General features: G+C 43.5%; 1 protein-coding gene across 2 annotated transcripts in view; it reads right to left on the bottom strand.

Moving 5' to 3' along the window:
* Positions 1-24,275, bottom strand: part of znf827 (zinc finger protein 827) — a 57,863-nt gene extending 33,588 nt beyond the window's left edge. For both annotated transcript variants that reach the window (XM_076147930.1, XM_076147929.1), the window contains exons 1-2: positions 23,865-24,275; positions 1,955-3,229 (exon numbers count right to left, since the gene is read on the bottom strand). In XM_076147930.1, the coding sequence (XP_076004045.1) occupies positions 1,955-3,229; positions 23,865-23,907 (1,318 nt within the window). In that variant the 5' untranslated portion in view covers positions 23,908-24,275. The remainder of the gene's footprint in view (positions 1-1,954; positions 3,230-23,864) is intronic.
* Between the last annotated feature and the right edge of the window lie 3,170 nt (positions 24,276-27,445).

Raw genomic sequence — 27,445 nt, 5'->3', positions numbered from 1 at the left:
ATTACTGTGCTCAGCCATTCATTGACCTGAGGTGTAAAACCTCGAGACTGCCTATTTGCAACAATAAACCGCCATCTGCGGCCCAACCTCTCCAAGCACAGCAGAGATCACCATGCAAAAACAACTTCTGCTTACTCTGAGATGAGGCTAGTGAAGCAGAAACAAAGCTGGAGAGTGGCATGGTGCAAGTGTTTGGTGTGTTAGACTTGTGTGTCCATTTCCTATATTTTGAGCATCCATTTTCTGTTTGACAAATGATAAATATGCATTGCATTTACTGAAAGTAGTTATATATGCAGAATGCAGAACTCATCAGTGCAATGCAGTTTTATTGTGGAAGTGACCAGGGACTACAATAAAACAAGACATGACAGTCAATAATCAAGGTCACATTTTTCAGTCTGGCGACCAAACAACTACCTGCATTTTTACAGCGCTGCTCGACCTTGACGGCTTGAGGGTTAGAGCAGAACCCCTATTTAACATGCAGATCACAGAATATTACATCGACTACCTCATCTGTCTGAAGTCAATTTGATCCAGCCATTTTAGAATTGGCGGGGGTGAGACACAATCCCTCAAAAGTGCCCATCCGTCTCCCTGAAAACATTCGCTTCTCCCTAAAGGCTACTTAGTCAGAGGCTGCACTTTCAAGATTTTTCCGAGCCGACACTCGTAAAGTCTCTCTGCCCCCCTGTGAGATCTGTGGACACTTGTTTGGGTTATATATGTCTAAGTGCACACTTACAGAATATACTGCATGGACATGTAACTCGTAATTCACAGAGAGCATGTGAGAGAGAGACAGAGAACGATAGAGAGTGTGTGTGTGTGTGTGTGTGTGTGTGTGTGTGTGTGTGTGTGTGTGTGTGTGTGTGTGTGTGTGTGTGTGTGCGTGTGTGTGTGTGTGTGTCCACGCGCACGCATCTGTATCCAGTCAGTGGAAAGTATGATGTGTTTGGCCCCAAGTCTGGTGTGCTGATCAGTGCAGAGAGCTCTGGGTTGTGGGGGTTGAAGCCAGGAGGAGGCTGCTGAGATGGATATGGACTCCAGGGCTCCCCACTGTGCCGAGCACACACTGACGGCCCCCTTTTGGCAGCATGCGCATCTGAGCACAAACGAGATGGTCTGGGAAGGCAGTGAGGTTTCAGTCGGAACCCCCCGTCGAGCCCACAGACCATTTCTCAGACTACAAGGCCAGCCAGGGCTGTTTTCTCTTGGCTATGCTCTCTGCTCGACTGACAGTTAAACTGAGGCTACAGTCAGTCCTCACTACTTCAGCGTTAGCGAGGTGAGAATAATACCATTACACAGCTTGAGAAAACATGTCATGAAAGTTCACAATTGTGCTTTTCCTGGTTGCATTCGGATTATAAATAAAATATTAGAATATTTATTCTGACATTTTGATAATATGATTGACTAATTGGCAGTAAATAATGTCAAAAAACATGTGGATAGGGGAAAAGGGGGGAAAATTGAACCATGGCTGATACACCATGTGATCTGGACTGCATAACTTCATTTGATATTCCATGGCCTGCCAGATGCATAGGGGGCATGTTTATTTGGAATTGCACTGTTATTACAAAATCAGCCTAGAAAGCATTTATTTGGTCTTTGGTAGAGTAAATGCTAAATGTGAAAAATTAGACCAATATGAAATATTTCTCTTGAACAGCTGTAAAATTTGGACCATTATTTTTTCAAAAGAAAAGGGCACGATGAGGGAGGCAGACAAATTTCCATAAATGAAGCCCTGCTGAAATGGCCTTGAACCTTTGGATCTCTGTTCAACACAAATATTAGGCCCTTTTCATTTCAATGTAATAGCCTTGTTTGAGCTTGAGTAACCTATTTCTATTTAACTGGAGGCAACAACTGGCCATATTTTGGTGTGCTGTAACTTGATCTCAACATCTTTCACCTGGCTGCAAATGAAGACAAAGATTACCTGCTTGGCTGCTTGTCTTGCCTCTGTTTTTTGGTGTAGAGGGCAACAGCAACTCCAGGCTCTGGGTGGGTGTAGAGGGTGTAGGTGCCTTCTGGTTTTTGTCTAGGAGGGGCTTCACATCCTCCTGAAGAACTCCAGCAGTTGTCAGCGGGGAACCCTCTTTCTTCTCTGCCAGTAAGTTTCCTGCTGCCCTAGCTGCCACCTCTTTGAGCAAGGCAGCAGAGGAGGTCATTGACACCAATGAGAGAAAGGAGCTGGCTGAGGGTTGGTGGTCAGGAGCAGCACTAGCTGTCGATGAGGCTTGGCTCCGTTCACTGACTTTCTTGGAAAGTGCAGCAAGAGTAGAGCTAGCAGACTGTGGACTAAATGGAGAGTTGAAGGCATCAAAGCGCACCACATCATCTCCTCGACCACCTCCACCAAGGGTGGGCACCGCGGATGAGGCTGTGGAGGAGGAGGAAGAAGATGTCGAAGAGGAGGCCACTGCATTCTTGTCCTGGAGTACAGCATTTGCTGCTGCTTTTAACTTCTGGATGGCAGAGTCCGGGGACAGGCTGGAGCCACAGGGTGTAGAGCAGCTGGCTGGAGGCCATTTATCTGCAACACCTGCCCATACAAAGCTGCTGCCATTGCTAGATGTGACAGAGTTAAAGGGGTCCAGGGGTTCTTGTTTGATATTGGTGACTGAGGGTGCCAAGGAGGCCGGTGAGGCTGAGCCACTATTATTGTTGTTATTGGCCAGTTTTCGGGCAAGAGCACTTAACTGTTGGGCATGGTGGGATGATGGGGAGAGGGTCAAGGGTGGAGCTAGACCAATGGGAGGAGATTCTCCCCCAGCAGCTCCCCGGGATGACCGACCCAAGAGATCCCCTGTGTCAAGTTTCAATGACCCAGCTTCGAGGAGGCGCCGTAGGTTGCTGCTGAGGGGTTTCCCCAGGGCACGTGAGGCTGCCTCACCATACAGCGATGAGACGACTGAGGAAAGTGTGTCCTGGGCCGAGAATGCACCTCCATCCAGTCCAAGAAGTTCCAAAGAGGCACGATGGACAGGTGTGGGGCAACCCAGAGAGCTCTCGCCTCCACAGGTATCATGGTCCCTGGACCCAGGGGTGACTCCAGTTCGCTCATCAGGAGAGGAACCCCTGGGCAGGAGGAGCTCATCCTGGGTGTCTCCATAGGACGACGACTCTGACCGTGTGTCAGAAGCGTTCCCAAACCAGCTTTCGTCCTCCACAGGACCACCATCAGCTCCCCCTTCCTCATTGCTGTCCACATCTACAAGATGAGAGAGGAAGTTTAATTTAGTCAGAGGTGTGCAAAAGAAAGTTATAAATGACACACTAAGTATAAGACTTAGTTCAACACAAACACAATACTGAGTAAAAACAGTGAATCACTCAAGACACGTCCTTTTGATATGGCCTCTGGCTTACAGCGGACAGCTTGTAGCTCTGAAATCACTTCAATGTACTTTGCATTTATCCATTGTGATGTGTCATATGTTGCATAGCTATAGTGATTTCTACCATCTGGAAGCTTAAGTAGAACTGTAATTATGACAACCAATCGCATTCTCAATTACCAACCATAAGCACAAATCAAATGGCCATTAAAGCTGAAAAATAGACCTCAGTGCTGTCAGCAGCAGGCTGACAACTAAAATAACTCCCAACAACCTTTCTTTATATAATGGCAGCTCTCCACAAGGCATACCCAACCTGGCTGAGTAATTTAGATTTTCTGTCCTTTTTTAACCATATTTTCCCACCCTTGGTCTGGAAGAGTCTAGTAAAGGGGTTACCATGACGACGGGTCCTTCTGGGAGGCTAGACAGCAAAGATTAGGGTAATGGAGGTTACAGAACTGGATTAATATTCATGAGCCTGCAGATACCACCGGGGAGCCAATAAGGATAGGGTTAAGGTCACCAAGGGTCATTAATATACACTTCATGTATCAATATTCATAAGCAAAACATTACAGCTTGCCAGACAAGGGCGAACAAAGAAAAGTGAATATTCCTGATACATATTAACAAACCTCCGTAAGAATATGTCAAATACACCAAGCATGGGCAAACGAAAATGCTAAAATGTAATTATTTGGGTTACTGTTCACAACCTTAACTAAACATAATCCTGATACCAATGAACCAGCAGAAGATTGCTGTGAAAACTGGGCACTCATACAGCTGCAAATATGTGAGGCAATGAAAGAATTATTAAAATGTCTCATTCACAAGACACTAACACACACACACAGACACACACCAAAGCAGTCTTCACCCTCATGACCCTGACAGGGGCCTGGTGTGTCTTCTCTCTGTTTACAGGCAAAGGCAAAATGGTTGCCAGGCAACCCCGCCAGCAACCTGTTGGGATCACTAGAGTTGGCTGACATCTGGTCAGCATGGCTCACCATGGTCCACAAAGGTGATCACAATCACAACCCACTATGACCACTACTCTAGTGCTGCAACAGATATCAAAAAAGGCTCACACACACCATCATATTCACATTTCAATTTCACAGATACACAATCTTGCACCATGACATTCACAAGACCATGCAACCAAATGGCAACTTTAAAGTGCATCTGATTGAACTTGCCTATCCTTCTCTGTCCTTAAGACTTTCCCTGTCCTTAAGGAGTGTCCTTAAGGTAAAGAAAATGTCTGACTGTGCTCATTGTGACACCAATTCACCTTGAAGCTATTTTGCCACCTGAGTAGGGTTAACAGGAATGAAAGGAAGGAGAGAAGGAGTGAGTGAGTCATGCATGGGAAGGTTTGACCCGTTTCCATGTGACATACGTGAAGCAGCAAGATCCTCTAATGGCTGTAATGTGGTTAGAGGGAAATCGCTAGATTGCTGACCCAAGGTCTTCGCTTTAAGGCTGAACTCTCTCGCTTCCTTGGTTGCCTTTTAAATCTTGGGGCTGGGGGCAGCTGTATACAACAATCCAATACTAGGTTTCAGCCAGAATCCTAGAGTGCACTGATGCACTTCTCTACCACGGCTTTGTGTGACACAGGTGAGCCACCCATGGGCGTGATGACATTTTCCAAGGTCACGGTCTCCAGCCCAAGCTGTCAAAGGGCTCAGTCTGAGCTCTCTACTCACCTCCACCACTGCTGTATGCCCATCCTATACATAGCGTAGGCATATAGGCATATACTATATATGAAGTCTCCAAAATGACGATTTAAAGTGAGTCAAAACCCACAACACAATGCATTTTCTTTCTGACACAGATTCAGCTGCCTAGCCTCCAGTACATAGGCTGGCTCAGTGACAGTAACTGCAACCCCCCAGTGATGGAGGCATGGGGATGCAGGCTGAGGCGGCAAGCGTCTGCCACTGAAAGGGAACTATTTAGTGGCGTAATGGCGGGAATGACTTGCATGTTGAGACAAACAGCTGCAGGGTGCTCAGCAGTCTGGATCTGTTATCACTCATGTATGGGTGATTCAGAGGTGCAGCAGCATGAGGTTGGCTAGCTGAGCCACAGATGTATAGCGCCACCAAAAAATACAGGCCAGCAAGAATAGACTGCCTTAATATCGACCACAGAGATGTACACCAAAGGGCTAAAAAGTGACATATTGAACAAGTGCAACATAAAATGTCTGGGAATCATTGTGTTGTGTTAACCTGTTACAAATAAAAAGCCTATATCCTGTAACTGCTGTTAAAAACAGCTGGATATTACAAGTAGTGCACTTGTTCATTGTTTTACCATGCAGAGCTGTCAACAATCACCATTTGTGAACTTGGCAGGGTTATTTTGGCCCTGACTTTTCTAGGGCAGAGGGTGTGTGGGTGTGTGTGTGTATGTGTGTGTTTGTGTGTGTGTTTGTGTGTACATACATACTAGTTCAGTACAGTCTGCCAGATTCTGACTAACCTTGTCACACAGAATGATCCCTGGTAAAAGCAGGTAGACTAAGAAGGGGGAGATAAGAGCAAAGGACTGGAGTAAAGGTCAGTCGGTAGGTCACTCACCACATGACTTGCGTGAGGCTGCTGACTTACATATTCCCCCTCTTTCTTTCTCACACTCATTCACTGTTTTTTCTCTTTCCCCTCTCTCCGACTTAGCCAGCCATGAAAATTGGCCTCATTGACCCCAGGCCTGAACAGGGTAGGGGGAGTGGAGACAGAAAGGCAAATGAAGGGATGGATGGAAGGATGGATAAGGGAGGGGCTGCTCAGCTGGGCAGGAGATTAGGAGAGGAGAGGCCATTAGCCGATTAAGGTTGGACGGGTGCATCAATACCGTACTGATGTCAAAAGGAGAGTCCAGCCCATGAGCTAATGTAGCAAGGAAAGGAAGAAAGGGGGCTGTTGCAAAGATTGGGAAGACTGCTGACCTCTTAGCTATAGACACTGGCAGCACATAAGACGTCCACTACAAACCGAGGCAAAAACCATCACATCTGTGCCACCAAACTATCCTCACATCTCCCTGCTATGACTAGGAGGGGATGACGATGGTGTTGTGTGTTTTCGGCTGGGTTAGGGTAGAGGTAGGGCAGGGGGTGAGAACATAGGAAGAAAGTGAGTATGGATGTGGTGAAGAAGGAGCTACGGCAGTAATTAAGTGTCCAGCTGGGCCCTGGTGGGGGTTGCCACGGCCGCAGGCTATGCTAATGAGCACGCCCAGCGGTCAGGGCTGCCTTATTAGCGCTCACTGGACAATATGGTGGGAGAGACGCTCTACTGGCGGGTTCACATCTCTGCAAATGACTAACAGTCCTCTCGGGGAGGAAGGTAATTCCATTAATTGGGACACAGTGGATCAGGATCACTTTTGTAATCGCTCACTTGCTTCTTTTTTCATATTCTCTCTTTTTCTTCCTGTATATGTCTCCCTCCATTCGGCTTCAACTTTCTCCAATGTCAGAAATAAATTAATAAATCCAGATGCCTTGAATACAACAAGTTGAATATGTCAGAGCTGCCAGGCACTTGCACTATATGGCCAAAAGTAAGCGGACACCTGACAATCACACCTTGTTGAGTTGTTCGTCATCCCATTACTGAACCATGTGCATTAATATGGAGTTAGCTCCCATTTTGTGGCTATAACAGCCTCTACTCTTCTGGATAGGCTTTCCACAAGATTTTGGTGTGCGTCTGTGGGAATTTGTGCTCATTCATCTAAAAGAGCATTAGTGAGGTCAGGCATCGATGTTGGACGAGAGGCCTGGCTCGGAATCAGCATTCCAATACATCCCAAACGTGTTCAATGGTGTTGAGGTCAGGGCTCTGTGCCGGCCACTCCAGTTCTTCCACACCAAATCTGTCAAACCAGGTCTTTATGGACCGTGCTCTGTGCACCAGCGCACAGTCATGCTGGAACAGGAAAAGGCCTTCCACAAACTATTGCCACAAAGCTAGAAGCACACATTTGTCTAAAATGTCTTTGTATGCAGTAGAATTAAGTTCGCTGGAACTAAGGGGCCCAGGAAAAAAAGCCCAGGTTATTATAACTCTTCCAGCAAACATTACAATAGGCACTATGCCTATCTCCTGGTAACACCCAAACCTAGATGCGTCTATCCTACAGCCAGATAGCAGGACGTGATTCATCACTCCAGGAAACACACTTCCATTTCTCCAGAATACAGTGGCGGCCGTCTTTACACCACTCCAGCTGATGCTTTGCATTACGAATAGTGATCTTAGGCATGGTGACCCATTTCATGAAGCTCCGGGTGCACAGTTTTTGGTTTTTTCTGATGTTGCTTCCAGAGGCAGTTTAGAACTCAGCAGTCAGTGAAGCAGCTGAGGATAGGCGATTTTTACACACTATGCGCTTCAGCGCTAGGCGCCCCCTCTCAGTGAGTTTGGGTGGTCTACCGCTTCATGGCCGAGCTGTTGTTGCGCCGCAGCAGCTCTGGCAGGGCAAAAGATTTTACAAACTGACTTGTAGCAAAGGTGCCATCCTATGACAGGGCTACATTTTATAAGTAAATAAGCTTCAGGACGGCCCATTCCACTGCCAGTTTTTGTTTATGCTGCTTCCTATGTGCTTGACTTTACTATTGTTAGCAATGGGTGTAGCTGAATCGCCTTAAATAAAACTTTAGGGGGTGTCCAAATAGTTTGGGGCACAACTGTATTTCCCCCTCACATGAAAGGTGAAACATCATAATTCCAAAGGTTAACCATTATGTCATTTCTATTTCTGCTGAACTTGATCTTGGTATGATGCCCTCTGCCCTGTCTTGGCAAGTGCCACTCTTTGCAGAGTGCAGAATAATATAGAAAACTGAGACTTGGATAAACTTAATGCTGACAATTCTCTAGCCCAGTCAAGGCCATTCTCAAGTCAGCTCCACTGCTGCAGAACCATTCTTTTTTCTCGTGCAAAAATTAGCGAAACATTAAATTATCAATCTCGCAATTGATAATGTTGACACTGTGTCATAAGCCAAGGAAAAAATTCCTTCTGTATTGATCAAGGTTCGGGTTACCCTCTCACATTCTGACATTCTGAAAACTCAGAATCAACCCAAGAACACCCACTTCAGACTTAGCTTTAAACTCCCTTCACGAATTGCAAATTTCCACAGCCAACTATCTCCATTACCCTGTCCAACTGGCAGCCTGTGAGAAAGACAACAAAAAGAGTCAATCTTTTAGTTGAAATCCGAGGTGAAGCTATGCTCATAGTGTGGATCAGGGTTCAGGCAGCAGGGCTATATATAATGGCGGTTGAGTCGTATTGAAATGTAGTGCAAATTACCATCTGTGTATTTTCGGCCTTGGCCTCTGTGGTTTGTGGGTACTTTGGGCAGCATGCCAGAGGTGAAACAGGAAGGAGAAGTGTTCTTGGAAGAGAATGAGACGACTGAGAGCCCCAGACCTCTGAAATTCCTCATTGCAGATGAAGCGCCCTTTACCCCCTGGTTTATTTTTCCCTTCCATTTTTAGCAACTCATGTTGAAAAAAAAATACTTGCTCATACCTTCAGATGTGTCATCAAAGCTATGGACCTAAACTGCAAGAGAGAGAGAGAAATGGTACGTCTACTGTATCTCTGCAGCAAGAAGCCATATTTCAGATGGATTGTGATTAAAGGGGATAACTTTATTGTCCTTCCTTATAATGATCTTCACTTGTAATGAATATCTTTGTGCCACCCACATATTTCTGACTTGTGCATGAAATTCTATTATGCTAATCATTTAATGCATGCCCAGTGTTTGACACAACACCTAACAAAATGCGACAGCTGAGCAGGAGTGTTATATGTATTATTTTAAGTGTGCAGCACAAAGTGTGTGTAATACAAAAAAGCATTCACATATTCCATAACAGCTCCATCATTTCAAAGCTAATTTTTTTTTATATTTACGCATCAACATCCTAATACAATGTTTAAACATCATGAACCACCCATTCTGGTCAAGTAATCAAATAACCATACAAGAAGAGCAATCGGTAGAATGCATACCTCAGCCAAGGCCCTCAAGTCTTCCGATTATAGCTCGCCCTTTTAATGCTGAAAAGGATGCCGACACATTGATCGGGGTGGCCAACAATTTTTCCTGGGAACCCGCATGCGAAACCCAGATCGGCCTCGAGAGCCAAATCAATACTCTCAAGTCTTAGCTTGTAATTCTGTCATTAGATTAGATTTTGTAAGTAGAAAACCTATGTCACAAGTAGTCTTTGACATTTATAATCGTAAAAATCTACATCTATAACGACAATCTTTATACTATAACCATCTTATAAAAGCAGGCGGTATGTCATTTTGTTCAACTTCATATTTTAGATACATTATAGCACTGCAGTCCGTGTTAAACAATCATGGTGTACGGACATGAAGGTAAAAGCTTGGTTATGTTCAGCAAACACAAAAGACCAAACCCTGAAATGAAATGTATTTACCAAGAGAACTGCAGCACATTATACTGAGTGTTGTGACTGTAAGCACCGCTGTCGGATATTTGAGACAGTGACATTAAAGTAAAGAAATGACAATGACACAATGCCAGAATGTGCCAAAAACTGCACAGCGCTGCTAGAAAATGGTTTGGTTAATTAAACCATTTAACACACCCGCACACTGCTCAGTGCTTCTTTCTTTGGTTCTCATTGTCTTGTGAAGCATTTTGTTCCATTAACTATTAATATTTAGGAAAAACTAAATGGGCCAATGTTTCTTTCACAATTTTCTGTTGTGCAAAAAGAAATGTTGAAATCCTGCGTTCACATTACTAAATTATTTAAAAAGAGCCAAGAACAAAACATTTACTTGATTCTTCTCCCTGTATCACAAATGACTTCTCATTGAATGATTATTTATGGTTTATCAGTGATTAAATACATAGTATGTGTGTATATATACACACACAATGACTCCTCTAAATCAGGATGTTTCACTTTGCAGGATTAAGCTCAAACCCTCTCATTCGCTGTGCACCACTCTCTGGGGTCTGTTTCAGGAGAGCGAAAGTGAAATTCCATCAAAAGTACTGACTGTGTGATAGATTCTATGTATGCTGACTGAAAGACTCGCATTGGTTTAGAAAGCATTAGCAGAATCCTTTGTGTTCTGCCATGAATCAAGAAAACCTTCAAGAAAATCCTGCCGCCTACAACTAGGTCTAAAGAAAACTGTCACCTAACTTTTTGCGTAATCCCCATTACAACCTAACAGACACGGACGAGCAATATAACCTCCAGCCACAGTCTGATTTAAGTCAACTGCAAGCGTATGTACTGTAGATCATTGCACTCTGTGCCCCAGACGCAGGCAGAAGTACGTACATTCGTACATACCTGCAGCAGGTATTTCTCCTTTTCCGCCAGATTAATTTCATCAGTACAGCCAACAATGCTAGGCTCCAGTCATATGCCGGCAAAATTCACCAGAGAATAATAACAGTGAAATTTCACAGCGATATAAATTAATTTCATCACATGCATCACACCCGAGCGGGAGGCAGACATCTCTCTTGTTCGCCCCCTTTCTCTCTCTGCAGAGGATAATTTCACTATACATTGAATGGCTGTGTATGTGACATTAAAAGAATTTTGGTGGTGGGTTCTTCCCTTTACCTTTACATGACTGATCATTAAAGAAAAAGTAGTCACAGTGCAACTCACTGTCTTGAGCCGTAAAAAGGGTGCTCTAAAAATCAGTGTTAATAGTTAAGAGGCAAATCCCATCATCTCAATAATGGTAAATGATTATTTAATCAATTTACAACTGAAAACATGCAGCAATACCCAACTTGAGACTAAAACTAGTGAGTGAGAAGAAGATAATCTCCACTTTCAAGATCCCCAAAATGTTTGAACCATCTACTACATCTTGGTCTCATTTCTTGTCCTAATTTCTTTAACTCATGAAACAAAAGGCTCTTTCTACTCACTAAACCAACCATCAAATATTCAAACATTAAAACACCAACTACCGCATTCAGTGTGACCAATATCTTACCATCTTTCAAACTGCCAACAATGACAAGCCATTTGTCTAAAACAAAGCCAACTGCAATCAAGACTGTTGATGGCAACCACGCATAATGGAAATCAAAGTGCACAAATCTTGACAGTGGTTTGCTTATTGTGTGTCCAAATGATTATCCCATTACAGCAAGTCTGTCCTACACCTTCCTGGGACATGACAGAGTAGTGAGTTATTCCGTTTGCCAACACTGTTTGCCAACAACAGGCTTGGTGCTGCTAGTTCCTGTCACAGGAATTGTGTGCATTTTTGCCAAGTGAAGGTGATGATCTTCACTCACACACTCTCTCTCATGGGAGCCTGTCCCAGTGGTCATTGGGTGAGAGGCAGGGTAACGGACAACTCAGTCATACTCCCATTTACACCAACAGGCAATTGCACCTAAGCTGCATGTCTTTGGAGACGGAAGAAACGCAGGCATTCAGGACATGCAAACTTCAAACAGAAAGGCCCAAGTTGAAAGGTGGTCTGAGCTGGATTTGAACCAATTGATTTGAACTCTTGCTGTGAGGCAAGCAGACCCTTCAGCTTTTCGCGATGCCGCAATTGTAGACTTCAATGCAAATTCAACGACACACCGCAGTTTTTTCAGAATGCTGCATTATTTTCCATTTTACCTCATAATTACCATGTCATTTTCCATATTACAGCACAAATTTCACAAAAGATGCAAAGATTATTAAAATTGTGTGTGATGAGCAGAGAAATGCATTCATCATAGAGCAGACTGGCCCCTTCGCAGCTGCTCCTGAAGCCCATTCAGCTCATGAAGTCACCCCAAGGCACCTACACAAACTGCCGGCAGTAACGGCTAAGTTGATTGCAACGTAAAGCAGAAGTGAAGAAAGTGTGATGATGTTAAATTTCATTTCACTTCATGTAAAACTTGGAGATAGAAATATTTGTACACACAATGAATATGAAACATGTTAAGGGCAATGGAGTGGGAAATAACATTTAGTTTCTTTGTTTCATTATTTTCATATTACACATCGGAAGAGTGAAGTGGAGAGCAGGGGCGTCGTAACTGCTGGGCGCTCATCTCTGGGAGCGCTCTCAAAGTAACAGGGGCGCATACAGAAGTGCGATTCCAAGTGGATTCCTCCCTGTTGCGTAAGCTGTGCTGTACTGGAATGTTTAAATCCGGTTGGCTGTAAATATTGACTTACCAATAGATCTAGAGAAATCTGCTAATATTAACGTTAGATAATGATTAGAAGAAGAAGAAATAAAGGTTGTTCCATGCATATCTGTGTTTGTCAGGTAGATCTAGATCTATATACTTTGTAATTATAAATAAATAATGTCAAACAAAAAGAAATTGCAGAATTCAAGAAATTATTACAGCAAAATCATCAAAAATCACAAACCAAACATGAAATCCTGGGGGGACTGATAAAGAAGAGGCAGAATAGAGAGACAAAGATAACAGGCTAATTCCAGGGTCATACGAACAGGCAGCATAGTTTTTGTTCTCGAGGCACTGGAGAGAAGTGACCCAAGTCAAAATCTTACTAGCTAGATAGTGGCTGTTACGGTCAGAATAGCATACATTTAAGGTACATTTCATTAGGTGTTACTTAGGCTTTGCTTGACCTTATCTGGTTATGATAAGTCATTAATTTTGAATTAATCTGCACAGCACACAGTGGACCAGTGGCCCTGGTTGGAAGCCTAACTGGGCCATGTGGGGCCTTTCTTTGCGGAGTTCTCATCATACCTGCACTGGCTTCTCCCTGCAGTGCAAAGACACACAGGTTAGTCGAACCAGAAAAAATGTCTTGCGTGTGTAGCTGTATTTGTCTCTGGTCACCCTGAGATAAGGGCCGTGACATGGCCGGGGCATACTGTATATTCCCTCTTGTGTTAAGTATGCTGGGATACGCTCCAGCCCCTCTGGCCCTGGACAATTGACGCTGGATGGATGGATGGATAAATGTCAAAAGTAAAAAAAAAAAGGTCTCGAAAATGTCACTCTCCCTCTCATTTGACCTCATTGATCAGTAAATATGTGCATATGTTTTCTGGTATAATTTTATGAACTACCCACTGTCAGCATATTTATACTGTGAAATGTTTGGCACCGCGAGGTTTCCCTCCATGCAGTGTGAGATAAGATTTCTGAAACAGCTCGGTGCATCATAAATGGCAAGGTGTCAGAGAGGAGTTAAGACTTACAGCAGACCAAAGGTGTAACTAATAACATCAACTGTGTTCGATCAAAATGTCTGCCAAGTGAAAGCCATCCCGCTGCTGAAAGCCACCCGGCTCTAAAGAACAGTTGGTGTGTTTGATAATTGCTTCTTTAGGTAAATGCACATAACGTTAGCTGTGCTCTCAAAATCACATCTCAGTCTTATCTAAATTGGCTAGAGTCTTCTTCTCTGAACTTAAATCAGGTCCGCACGCTGATGAGTTTTACCCATCGTTGAGATGGAACGAAGGAATGGAGCGAGGTGACATAAGTGAACCAGTCCACAGTGGGAACTGGTCCAAAGTCATAGATCTGTTGTGTGAAGCCGGTTTCAAAAGCAGACAAGTCTATAGACAAGCTTTAGCTTTTGTCGCAAAACCTTTAAGAGCAGTGGTACGTAAAGGTTTTCTTTACAATTTCAAGCGCTCAAATATTGAGTCAATTTGAAATTAATTTCCTTCCATTCAATTATCAAAGTCATGGTGATCCCTTTTCATTAACAGTTCACGTGAAGCTTTTTGGCGGGGGAACTATGCACTGAAAAATAATTTGTTTGTCTGTTGTTTGTTTGAGACATTTAATTAATAGATTAGTGAAACAAGTCTGTTGTTGAATACTTGAAAATATTTCCTTACATTTGCAGGCACATTGATATTTGGAATTTTTAGGTACTAAGGTACTGAGACTGATTTTATTTTTACATCGGGTTTATGTGCAACAGAGAATGCAAAACGTTGTTACTTAGTTATTGATGTGACAAATAAAAGCCACGGTTAATTCTGACATGGTCCTGATTTAAAAGCAACCATTGAACTGCAGTATATTTTGTGAAAATTATAACAATAACAATAAATATCTTTACATATTACATTTCACAGTGGAATTAACCTCCACTCTATTGTAACTGTTGCACAGTAATAACCCTCGGGATAATAAACTAGTTTCTTATCTTATCCTATATACAATACTGCTATATTTCATTGCATTAAAAACTACATCTGAGAGCTTAAAAAGCATTTACCAGATGTTTTGTGTCTCATTGATGTAGAGCTGGTCCCAATGAACATTTACTTCATCCATAGGTTGTTAACATATGTCAATAAAACCATTCGAAAAGTAACCAGTTCAATTAGCAAAAAAAAAAAGAAATTCCCTATGTGTTACATTCATAAACAGTTTCATGAATGTGTCACATCTACATCATAGATCAAAGTCGTTATTCTGTGAGAAAGTTGTTCACATTAAGAACAACTGAAGAGGTTGTCGTACCTCATGGGAACAGCACAAGTGTCCTTTGTCATGCAGAGCGCTGAAACACCACATATGGTGGAAAAACATTTGGAGGTTTTTTTTCCTACTGTTATGAATACAAATGCACCCTCTGGTTTGCATATCAAACTGTATTCGGGAACATTACAATGTTCCTGTTCCATTACATGTTATTACTGACAGGCATAGCCAGATCAGTGGGCTGTGATGCAGCGCTTGCTTCCAGTGTGTCAGGTATAGAAAGGTCAGTTTGGTTTTGTTTATTTGCAACATTTCTTTTCTTTATTATTCCCTTCTGATGAAATACTGAGCAATTAGCTGCTGCCATCGTCCAGTGTGCCTCCAACAGGCAATCTGAAACAACTACCTCATTTTTGCTTTGTATCAGGGGAACCTGTCATGAATCAAGACCGCATGAAATCCTAATCTATACATCTAGAATCCACTCGACAAACTAAGCGGAAGCCATGATTTTTTTCTGGTTGACAAAATAACCTCATTCACCAAGACAGGGATGTGACACCACCATTCTGAGGACGACAGGGTACATTCTTTAGAACAAGTGCTAAAAGAACAGGCCATCACCCTGCTGTGTAGTTTTCTAGCATACTGGAGCAGCTCACAGAGGTGATTGTGTGTGTGTCTGTGGAAGAGAGAGTGAGAGAGTAGGAGGGTGGAAGGTGGGAGTGTGTACAGCGTCCATGTATTGTTTGTAAATCACCCTACTGGCAAGGGGACACTCAACTCTATAGCAGCCAGACATACAAAGCCAGGTCCAGTGGGAGGTGGGGGTAGAGGGAGGAGTAATTCTATATGTGCATGTATGTGAGGGGATTGTGTGTAAGAGTGATGGCCAGAGACGACAGCGGGAGAGGATGAGCAGCGGAGTGGGCACAAAAAAAGAGGGAATCTTTTGCGAATTGAGGGGAAAAAGATGCCTTTCTTATGGTGGTATTGGGTTGACGGCTGTTTGGCAGAGGCGCCCAAGGCTGTGCCTGCTTGGATTTTAGCCTGTCACTTAGGACAGGGACACTAATCAGGATTGGTCCCGGCCCCTACCCCGGTGGAAGGGAGGAGGGGGGTACTTTCAGGCCATTATAAAAAAAAAGGAGAAAGAGGGAGCAAGAGAGGGAGAATGGCTGTGGCACAGCAGGAAATGCTAACCGCTAACCTCATTTACATGCAGGTCCAGGGAGAAGGGGGTGGGGGGAGCTTATTCCGTTTCCAATCTCCATGTTAAATGCTGGCCAGGGCAGCTGATGGGAATGAGAGGCATTGTTCGCCCGTGCTGCACTTTCCCCATCGGTAACACCAATACCTGCCTTGCTTTCTTCACAATATAAAAAAATAAGGACACATCGCCTCAGTAATTTCAATCTTGACCTGGAATCTATATGAAGCAGACATGTGATGTATGCAGTGGTTTGTGCAGACAGAGTACTGCGGCCAACCCTCACAGGTCTATCGGTTCTGTCATAACCAAGTTGTGACCTGAGGCTGCCGCATTCAAAGCGATCCTTCACCCACTGAGTCTGTTCTGTGGCATAATGATTGCTATGACAACCATCACTTAAAGCCACGGGTAGGTGGAGGAGCGATGTCAGCTTCTCGTCTACTCTTCTGATGATCTCATTTCTGGCTGGCAGGTACAACAAGGTCAAACCACTGAAACTGGAAAAGTGGCTGCTTGCTACATGCAAATGACAGAACCGAGTTTCCAAACAATTACACTTGCCATGTCCAAATCGACATGAGTCTAAGCTCTGAGAACCATGAGGGTGGGGGGGGGGGGGGGGGCTGGGGGAATCAAGTGAATGAGCCAGAATGAGATGCAGAGGGAGGGATGTCTGTCTTTAGTCAGCTCTGAGCACAAAGTCTGGCCGTTCGAGCCAAATGAGGGTTTTTAAACGGTTTTTCTGGGAGGATTTGTGCTAATCTAGAAAACCTTCTGGAGGAAGTGCAAATACATCTGCCACTGACCACTCCCCTGTAGAGTACGAGGGATTAATGACATGGCAATCTGAACCAACATGGCCCTCAGTCAAAACACTCGTGGGGAGAGGGAACGCGCGGGCAATCATGGCTGGGCGGTGATTTCCTTTTTTTTTTAGACTACTTATCTACCTGCATGCATTCATTCATTCATTCATTCATGAGGCTACTCCATACTTAAGGTTACTAGAGGTTTTGGAAGGTTTTATAAGCATTCAAACCTACAGGGTTCCTCAGCCAGGCTGCAATATGTTGTGATTAGATAATCTCATTAGAATACAAATGACTAAATCAAGGTACCAAATACCACTGTTGAACAATGAAATGAAAAAAAAAACAGCACTCCATTTTTGTTTGAATGCATTATGAGATGCTCTGCCTGCATTGATCAAATGTGGACGCATTCCCTGGTATTTATAATGCTGAATTTAAGACTTGCGTTCATTTCCAGCATCGTAAATAACGTCACACTACTCTGACAATGGCTTTCGCAGAGATGACATCACATCAATGATTTTAACTTCTCTAGATTTGTCCCCCAGCCAAACACTTCCACTCTCCTTTTAGAGGTGATATATTGTTTCCCTAGAGAGCTGTCACTGCCTTATGGTCCTACTATCCTACGTCTGCAACACCCCCATCTTCTCTGTACTTTTAATCTCTCTATAAAACTGCTCCCATCATGTCCCCAAAAGCTGCAGACACACAACTGTTAGCCTGGGTAGTTAAAGACATTAGCCTATGCCTTGCTCTTGACTGCCTTAATGTGCAATGTGGAAACACTTCCACAACAGGAGAAGTGAGGGTTTTGCCTGGCTAGAGCACTAAAGGCTAACTACAGCCAGGCTGTGCTTGAGAGAGAACGTGTGTGTATATGTGTGTGTGTGTGTGTAAGAGGCCGCCTGCCCTCTTCTACCCACACAGGAAGTGAGGTCATCTCATAGCACCGCGCCATGCAGAGTGCATTCAGCGAGGGCGACAAAGATCAATGTGTTGGCCAGAAGCCATTTTAAGCCCCAAAGCAAAAATATACATGCAGTGATAAGCTACAGTGAGGCATTACCATGTTTCAAACAGCAGCGTTGCAGACAGAGCTTGTGTAGTACCAATAAGCAATGAGAAAGCATCTAATGCAACACAACTTCAAAGAATAAAAACTAAAATCAGATGGCACCTTGAGCAAAAAATAATCCAAATTTCCAGCCGCAGTCAGACATGTTCCCCATACACCAAAAAAGGTTCACAACCCACAGGCAATCATCTTGCTTCAAAGACAATAGAGGAAGTTTTTGTTTTTACTCGTCTACAATGAAATTTTGATGTCTTTTTAGGTGTAAAACACGAGACAAACTCCAACAATAAATCACATCCCTGTTTAGAGCAGGCGTCTGGCACGACTGGCCAGCGTTCTCTCCCCAGACCACCACCCCCTCCACTGCCGCCGCCGCCTCCTCCTCCTCCTCTCTCACGCTCTCCATCCCTCATGCCTGTTAAAGGCTTGTCCTGCAGGGCCTGGATGCACTTGTGTGGTACAACAACAGAGAAACCGCCCAAAGCTCTTAACAGCTCTTCCTCTCCACTTCCTCCCTCCCTCCCTCCCTCCATCTCCACTGCTACCACCACCAGCTCCTCTCTCCCTCTCCACTCTGCTCTGTCTTTCCCAGCTGCACCGGCGAGCTGTTCCGTATGAACTGCTGCCAGCTGAAAGCCTGCTACTCCTGTGAGATTGCTATTACTCAGTGCAAGCAGGGCTCTGCGTAGCCAAAGGGCTGCTCTCCGAGCTGTAGATCTCCATGTTGTGACTTGTCAACACGGGAAAAATCGTTACCAAGGCTAAGGCACTTCCATTCCACACAGAGGGGGTTCTGATTGAGTCCAGGCAGACAGGCAGGTACTGTAATGGAGGAAGTAAGACAACTGCTCTCGCCTGATTTTGCACAGCGGATTCTCTTATTTGGTGCATCAAAAGGCATATCAACATAATGAAGTGTTCATTATTTGGAGGATTTTCATTTTTAATCAGAGGACAGCCATTTTTAACTTCTCCACTTCAGAAATACGCCTGGGTCAGTTCAGGTTTTGTGTTTATGTTGCAGTCTAAACTGTGATGTATCCTAATTTACTTACAGATAAGTTAGAAAGCTCTAACCTGGGTAGAGATAAACATTAATGTCAGTCTAAGGGTTTTCTTAAATAGCTTGCTGTTGGTCTCTGTACCATAAGTATTAAATGAAGCACATAGGATTGCTCAAATCCAAAATATCTATTTTTTTTATTGGAGATCATGAAAATTCACAAGGGCACATGTTGAGGAGGCCGTTAGATAAATAGTGGAGATTCTAATTATGAGAAATACATTTTGTCAGTGGAGGTGGTTTCCTTAATCATCATTATATTGCCTGTGCTAATCTATGGGCAGGTGAAGTGTCCTTGTAATTGGAAGGTCCCCGATTTGAATCTCTGGATAGACAAAAACCTAGGGATGGAGAGTGAATAAGCACTAGTGTGATAGGTCTCCTTCAACATCTAATGTCAATGTGCTACCGCACAAAACACTTAACCTCCAGTGCAACCACTGTTCATTCCTATGGTTGAACTAAACAGGCAAGTATAAAACTTTGATTGAATAAATGAAGGTAAGCTACTTTTAGGTCACGTGCATTACTCAAGCATTGTCCTGTTGATGCTGATGACAGATAGATGGAAACACTACAAACATGACAACGTGAAGAAAATGATCACACAGATTGTTCAAATGCGCATTTACAAAGTTAGTGTGAGGACATTTTGATATCCAGAGTCAATGTAGAGTTTTCATTTGTGACAATATACATTTATTGTTTCTCTGCAACTTATGTATGGGAGTTCTCTGCTGTGTAACGTAGTAAATAGGGTTAATATCTATGTGTGAGTAATGATCTGAGCCCTGAGGTTTGAATATTTCTTTGAAACCAGACACATTTAACCATACACAATAACAGTAACTTTGCCTTTTAACTTTACATCAGTCCCGCTCCTTGCAGTTACACTCAATTAAAATACAAAAAGAGACAATCAGACTGACTGAGGCCAGTTTAAGTTTTGAATATTGTGGGTCCGTAAAAGCCGAATTTTCCATGACACTGTACTGGAGAGCGAGGCATCCACCACCTTTTTTGCTGCCCTTTAATTCATTTCTAAAGTTAATGCCTGTGTATCATTATTCGCTTGAGCTCCACTCAGTCGACACTGCCAAAGCACCCAAGCCCCATCAACTTAAAGGGGCCGTGGCGGTAGTGGGGTGGGGGATTCTTGGCAGAAATTCCCCACAAATTTTATGCCAAGAGCGAAATGGAAACCTCCTCTCATTTTCCTTTCCCCTTAATCCAATGTTTTCAGGCCCCAGTCCCTCCAAGGTCATTATAATCATAGCAAGTGGAAGAGAGCCAGTGACCCGCCATTACAGTAAGGTAGAGAGCCACCCAGTCAGTCAGCCATTGGATGGTGAGAGGGAGCTGAATCAAAATCCCTCCATTTCAAATGTAGATAACCAGTGGAGAGAGCAGAGGACAAGTCTGCCTCCCAATACACTTAAAGCTCTCTTGGTCTGTATTTTTAGCATCACCCACTCACTCCAGGATTCTGAGGACAAGTGATGATGAATGGTTAAGAAACGCCAAGGCAGGTTAGTTGATCTAATGACAAAACAGAGGGCCAGTGTTTATTTTATACGATCAGGAAACAGTACTCCAGGATTTATACCAAGTCTTATAAAGTGTAAGTTAACAAACATGAGCAATTTCAACAGGCCTAACTTTTGAGAGCGAGTAACAAGGCAACAAAATTACACAATTATAAAACATCAAGGTCATAAAGAATGGCAGTTTTCATTGTGGCGCCAAAGGTCATGTTTACTTGTCAGAGTGAAGGCGCCATACTGTACTGTGACCTCCATAGCCAGCTCATGTACCCAAAGACACACACACACACACACACACACACACACGTTTTGTGTTCACATTCGCATGAGCATGCATACACACTCAAAAGTGGTCTCCTCCCACAGGCTGTGCCAGACAATAGGACAGTTCACACAAAGCTACACAACCCATATATCTGGGACTGGGCTAAGATAAAGCACCTCTAGCATTAAAGCCAGTGTATTAGTTTGCCCTTTTTCAACACAGATGAAGAGATCTGAAGCTCGATATTGTGCTTGTTGGCTGGCACACCACCAGGGTGCTGTTGGCTGAATAATGAAAACACACAGACTGACAGCGAATGGCGTGAGGTGACACTTCCATTCTTGAGTGGGAAGATCCAAAACAAAGCGCAAAAAGCTTCTGACAAATTCATACTTTTCAGTGACAGTTTGTTGACTGAAGAGGGAAACAACTTCTAAATCAGAGAACGCTTTCGTTTAAACCCGGGAAGAGAGGCACAATAGCAGTTCAGCACAGTGCCTACACAGGGGAAGAGATACGTGGGTGAAGTGTCTTTTTTTTCTGCAGGCGCGTTACCAACAACCTTAATTGAAAGCCTGTCAAGGGCTAACTTTGGTCTTCATGCTCACAAAATGGAAAATATTGGCCTTCATGTTTGACCGATCCAGGCTATATAATAACGATGCTGTGCCAAATCCTCTCACTTTTGGATTATGTGAAAATGCCCAAGTTGACCAAAATCAGGAAGTGGAGCTTCAGCAAAGATAACTTCAGATGCATTTTCACTGGCATATCTTTAATTTGTTCCGTCCACCACTGCTCACATACTGAAAGAATACAAAATCAGACACATTTACCATTTGCATTTACATTGAAAACTAATGAACTCTTTTCTTAAACATTTGACTCGTTGTAAAGGAAGGACTTATTTCATATAACTGTTCGCTCTGGAAATTTAGCTTCAGGGTCTGTCACCACAAAATTCTCTCGTGTCAGCTTAACTACCTGACGTCTACCATTTCACAAGATAGAGAGAAATGCCAGTGTCTCTATTAAAAGGGTAACTAACATGTCATAAAATCCTGTACGACACTTGTTCTTATTTGGAAGACAAATGTGGAACTTGTCAAACAATCGGTGGGTCGTGCTGTATTCACGCTGACATACAACTGTGCAAACCGGCTGGAAACATTGTCACTGAGGACACACCAAGCTGAGCAGTTATATGGGAGTATATAGAAAGGGAAATTTGGGAAAAATGCATCCCCTGTCGGAAATGAAACAAATATAGTACTGCGTGTATCCCATTATTTCATGATACACTCAATTAAACATATCTTGATATAGAATATTGAAAACATATGCAAGTACCCTGATGTATGTCTCTGAGTTACAATAGGTGAGATCATGACCCTACTCTGCGCAGTTCAACCAAGCGGCTCACATACTCCAGCCATAGCATCAGTGAGGGCTCACTGCCCAAATATCTATCTCTCTCTCTCTCTCACTCACATACACATACACACACACACACACACAATCTGCCCTACTGCACCCACTGTCACATACTCCACCTCTATGCCTCCCAGCTAACTGCTGCAATTTCCCAAGTTCAACCGTGGGTCAAACACCTGATCAGTGAATATTTACAAAAACACCATTTCTGTTCACTCTGCAATGCTCTAGGAATCACACTGTGTATGTACGGTCACCACCAATTCCACATCTCAGGAATGTGCCAAAAATATCAAAAGTTCTCATTGATCACTTTTGCTTTAAAAGAAAATATATGCATGTGACTAATCTGACTAATCCAGACAATATAAAGTGCGTTTTGATCATGGCTGGTTCTGCTTAACAGCTGGCATGGTCTGACATTTGAGAAATGAAGAAGATTGTGTCATAGGATAGAGTCGTTGTTGATTTAAAGATTAATCACTCAATTATTCATGACATTTGCATATCAATATGACTCATTCGTTGGCTTATGCATGTATTGAGCAGCAATGTTCAACAGCAAAAATGTCACACTTGGATAATTCCTTTAATAATAATTGTCATTGCTCACATCCATCTAAGAAATCCTCTAGTGGCCAGAGTGTGTCATTGCAGCTTTTCATTATCTGGACTGTTAAAAGCACAACACGATCATCTAAGCTGCGTAGGGTCAAATGCACAAAAGTGAAGCGACCTCTCTCCAAAATCCACTACACGTAGCTTAGAATGTGTGGCTACTGTGTCACGGCGTTAATTTAAAGTGTGATCGCAACGCATTACTGTCATTTTCCTTCTCTAACCGCGTTATTGATCGTAGTCTGTCTGCAATGAATGGCTGCAAAGGGAAGAGGGGGGGAAAAACCCTGAACTTCAGGTGACCGACCATGGCTCTGACATAGCCTGCATGCAGACTGGGAGGGGTAGAAAAATACCTTGGCTTGGGGTGGAGGTGGTGGGGGGGAAATCCCTCCACACTTTTTAAAGTCGACGACAAACAAGCGCGAAACAAATACGGTTCCGCGATTTTGGAGCAGCGAAACTGTGAGGCGAAAGTTAGGCGTTTTTTGCCGGGGAAATGAAGTTTACCGAGCGTTGCTAGATAGCGCTATTGCTAACTAGGAACAGTAGGGTACGGGTAGCCAGACTCTGGCTTGTCTGATCCGACTGACCCTTCATTTTATTGCGGCCAGACTTCCAGATCCTCCCCTTTCTACCCGAAGAAGCGACCAAGCTGGGGCGAACACATTACCTAAAAACGCTCGCCGTTATTCCTCACACACAACCGACACATATTCCAACTGACCGCAACCTTTAGCGGAACCGGACCTTTATCGATTATACTCTTAATAAAGCCACGTATCATTTATCCACTCACTGGTTAGCTAACGTTATCCATCGCCAACAACATGGCTGCCTCGCTCGGACCTAAAAAGGGAGAAATAACCTACGCCGAGTCTTTTGTCTGTTTCACCTCTTTAACCCTAAACTACTGCGCAAAACACACGGAGAGCCTTTAAAATTGCACAAAACGAGTGAACGACTTACGTGAAGGCAGGCGCTTGGGTTGCTCCTGCTTCCTCCTTGGCATTTTCCCCCGTTTTTAATCACATTCTCGTCCTTGTTTAGGGATAAGAAGAAAAAAGGTTTTTTCCCATTGAGACTGAGGCGCCAGTGATGGCAGGGACTTGGTCGTGCACCTGGCTTTGCTCGGTTTAAAGTGTATTGTTGGGGAATGGGAGCACAGGCGGAGGAGGTGCCGCTGTTGTTGTTGCCGTGTCTTGACTATGGCTGCTCTCGGTGCAAGTGTGTCTCCGAGCCCCTAACTAACACTAATGCAGGGATCAAAGGGCAGCAACAGCAGAGCAGGCACGCGCGCGCGCACGCTCACACTCTCACACTCACACACACACACGCACTCTCTCTCTCTCCCCCCCTCTCTCTCTATCTCTCTCTCTCTCTTTCACAAACGCACACACACAGACATTCGCACGCTCGCTCACACACACACACACACGCACACGCGCGCGCTTGTGCGCACGCACACATTGGAGGAGCTCGGCCCCGCGTGCAGCGTGCGGACAAGGTGCCCCCAAGCTTCCCGTGTGTAACACAAAACGTAATAACATTTAACACGTACAACGAGAATGTTTAATCAAACTCAAATCACATTAACATCATCACTTTGATCTGCTTTAAAATAATATTACTGCAAATCATAAAAATACATCTCAATTTAAGGTCCAATTTCATAAATCGAGCAGAGGGATATAATACGGGTTGTTTAGCATAATAGCACGATACAATGACGTTATTGCTAAAGTGTGAGTAATTTAAACAAGTGAACCACGGCAACAGTGTAAAATCTAAATGCTAAAAATAAAATGTGACAAATTCTGTGTGGGTGATTTCGTTTCCACCCAAAATTTGCATATTTCCTATTGATGAAGGCTATTAGGTGGGCAAGTGCTATACTACAACTGAGCGGCTACTTGCTTTGTTATGATATTTCTAATTTGTTCCTTATTCACCAACACATATTAAGCATCATGGAGAACATAGTAACAAAGCTTTATTTGTGATGTTATTGGTGCATTTACAAAACACTCTTTCAACAAGTTAATGAAATCAGTTACGGAAACGATGAAAACCTGCAAAGATTAAAATGACTTTTCTGCTGAATAATAATAATTTATTGATAAAGATTATCTTATCGAATAAAGGATTATCTTATCTTATCTTGATCAACCTATTAATTCAGTTTATAATTCCAGTCACCTTAAATACACAATCTTCCAACGTGTCATATGGCTGCAAAATCTAAATTACCAGTAGAGTTATATGTAGAATTTGTCAAAGTTAAGGAAAAGGTTCTGTCATTTGAGAACCAGTTCGAGCAGGAGGGGCAATAAGTGTCAGTATCAAAGAAACCCCAGCATTTATCAAACCCAATGTAATTGTCTCTTTCGTGGAAGTTGAGAGACCAAAAGTGGCCAGAGCAACTCTCAGCTGGGTGTTGGGGTTTTTCACAGCGCAGGCTGTCCCCCACTCCCTGCTGTTGGACTCCTCCAGGCTGCGTTCTGTTGGCCTGCCGCGTTCTTTCACACCTCGGCCGTGTGTGAGGAGAGCTGTGTCTTCATCCCTCCATCCTACCATCCTCCCATCCTCCTGCCATGCCTTCCACCCACCCCCAGTGGAGGCGCAGGAGGCTCGTTACCGTGGCAATTAGTGAAAAGCCCAAATTAGCCCTCTTGGCTGTCCACAGGTGACAAAGACACTTTGCATTTCTGCTAATTAGGAAACAGAACAACATGATTAAATGGAGTATATCAGGAGGAGAGTGGACAAACATGCTCCACAAATAGAAAAGGATTATATATTATTGCACCTTCAGTATTAGTGATTAAGACATCCCATTAGTTGTTTTTTTCATTTTATGAGAGGATAGTGTTGGATTTTGATACTGAATATTTCAGTGGTTTGCATTACAATTTCAATTTCTGTGCCTGTGTATTTGTGTGTTTCTCTGTGTGTGTTAATGTGTAGTAGACAGCTGTGTCTCTCACCTGCACCTGCAGATGGACTGTGTATGAGCAGCGAGAGGACCAGGTGCTGTGACCGGAGGGTGGATGCTCTGCTACAAGGAAAAGCTGAAGTTGTTTTTTTGGGGTCTTTGTTTCATCCATATTGTCTATATTTTCACTAAAATACTAAGACTGTGAATGGGAAAACGTCTTGATGGTTTTCCAAATTACACCAGGGACATAGTGTTCAATTTGTACACTAAGGAATGTATTTGATCACACCAGAACAGTGTCTACATATCTGTGATTTCATGGCCATGGTCAAATAAAGTGTGATTGAGTTGAAAATCCTGAAAAGATACCTTTTAGATAATACAGTTTCATACATTTTCTGGCTGGGAGCAGTGATTTCTATGTAAGTATTTTATGATTTCAGGTCTTCAGTTCATTTCACAATGCAGGAGGACTGGGTTGTATATCCGGATTAAATGTGGCTTCATGGTTTTCTGGCTGTGGAAGAGTGATTTTCATGTTTGTAGGTTTGAATGAAACTCAGATCCAGAGTGTGTGAGTTGATATTCCCCTTCATTCATGCTATGATCCCATAATCAGTGCTAAATCTTGTTGTGCCTGTGCGTATCAAGTTAAGGGCACTAAAGAGAACAAACTCTCTGTCTCTGTTTTTAAGGCAAACTCAGTCGTAACTCAGTACAGAATCACAAAAAGCTTCCACATTCAGGCCCATGATTTCCACTTTAGTTTTTTATTTACTAGAGGCATGTCAGCTGTATCTTTTACGCTTGATCTTCAGACCACTAGTGTTTGACTTGGTGCTGTTTTTGTTCCCTGTTGAGTTTGGTCACCATGGGGAGGTCAGAGCCTGTTCTCTGACCCCGACAATGCCAGGCAGCTGAGGTAATGCTGGCAACAGGACAATTTGCTGATAGTAGCCATAGCAACGCTGACATGACCTCACTCCGGGTTGAACCTAAAGGTCATTCCTCATTGCTCCAGGGATGAGTGCTCCAGCTATATTACCACTGACAGTCTCAAATTTCCCAGCTGGAACACACATGCACTCCCATTGCAAAAGGCTGCCGTTGAATAGCCTTTAAACAACATTAAAGTAAGTGCTGTGCATTTGTGACCGCTCTTCTAACGAACTGAAGATGTGGATTATGCTGGAGGTCAATTAGAATTGTTTTCTTTCACTTACTGATAACTGGTGCAGGTCCCCTGCTTTGAAAACAGCTCATATTGTCACTCGGTATTATTACCACTTATTAAAATGGTTCCCTATAGTGGCACAACACTTAGTAGGGGCTAAATGAGTTTCAGGTGCTTCAGTGGAGAATGGAGCAGAGTGGAGAGAGAAATGAGCTAACTTGCTTATGTGCCTTAGGGGCAAACTGAATATCCTCCAGTTGCTTCTCCTTTTCTCTGTTTCTCCTCCCCCTGCCCGTCTTGTCTATCCTATCACACTCCGCTCTGTGGGCTAGGCTAGTTGGGTTAATGTTAGGCTGGGCCAGTCAGATGTTGCCCCGGAGTAAACAGAAACATCTGTCCCCTGCCCAGCCGTGACTGTCGCTGAGTGATAAATCCTGG

Source organism: Genypterus blacodes, unplaced genomic scaffold (assembly GCF_046128005.1).
Source record: "Genypterus blacodes isolate CSIRO-AG114 ecotype Tasmania unplaced genomic scaffold, CSIRO-AGI_Gbla_v1 ptg000039l_1, whole genome shotgun sequence".
NCBI classification, from domain to species: Eukaryota; Metazoa; Chordata; class Actinopteri; order Ophidiiformes; family Ophidiidae; genus Genypterus; species Genypterus blacodes.
Note: the sequence above shows the minus strand (reverse complement) of the source record. Positions and strands in the feature narration are given on the sequence as shown.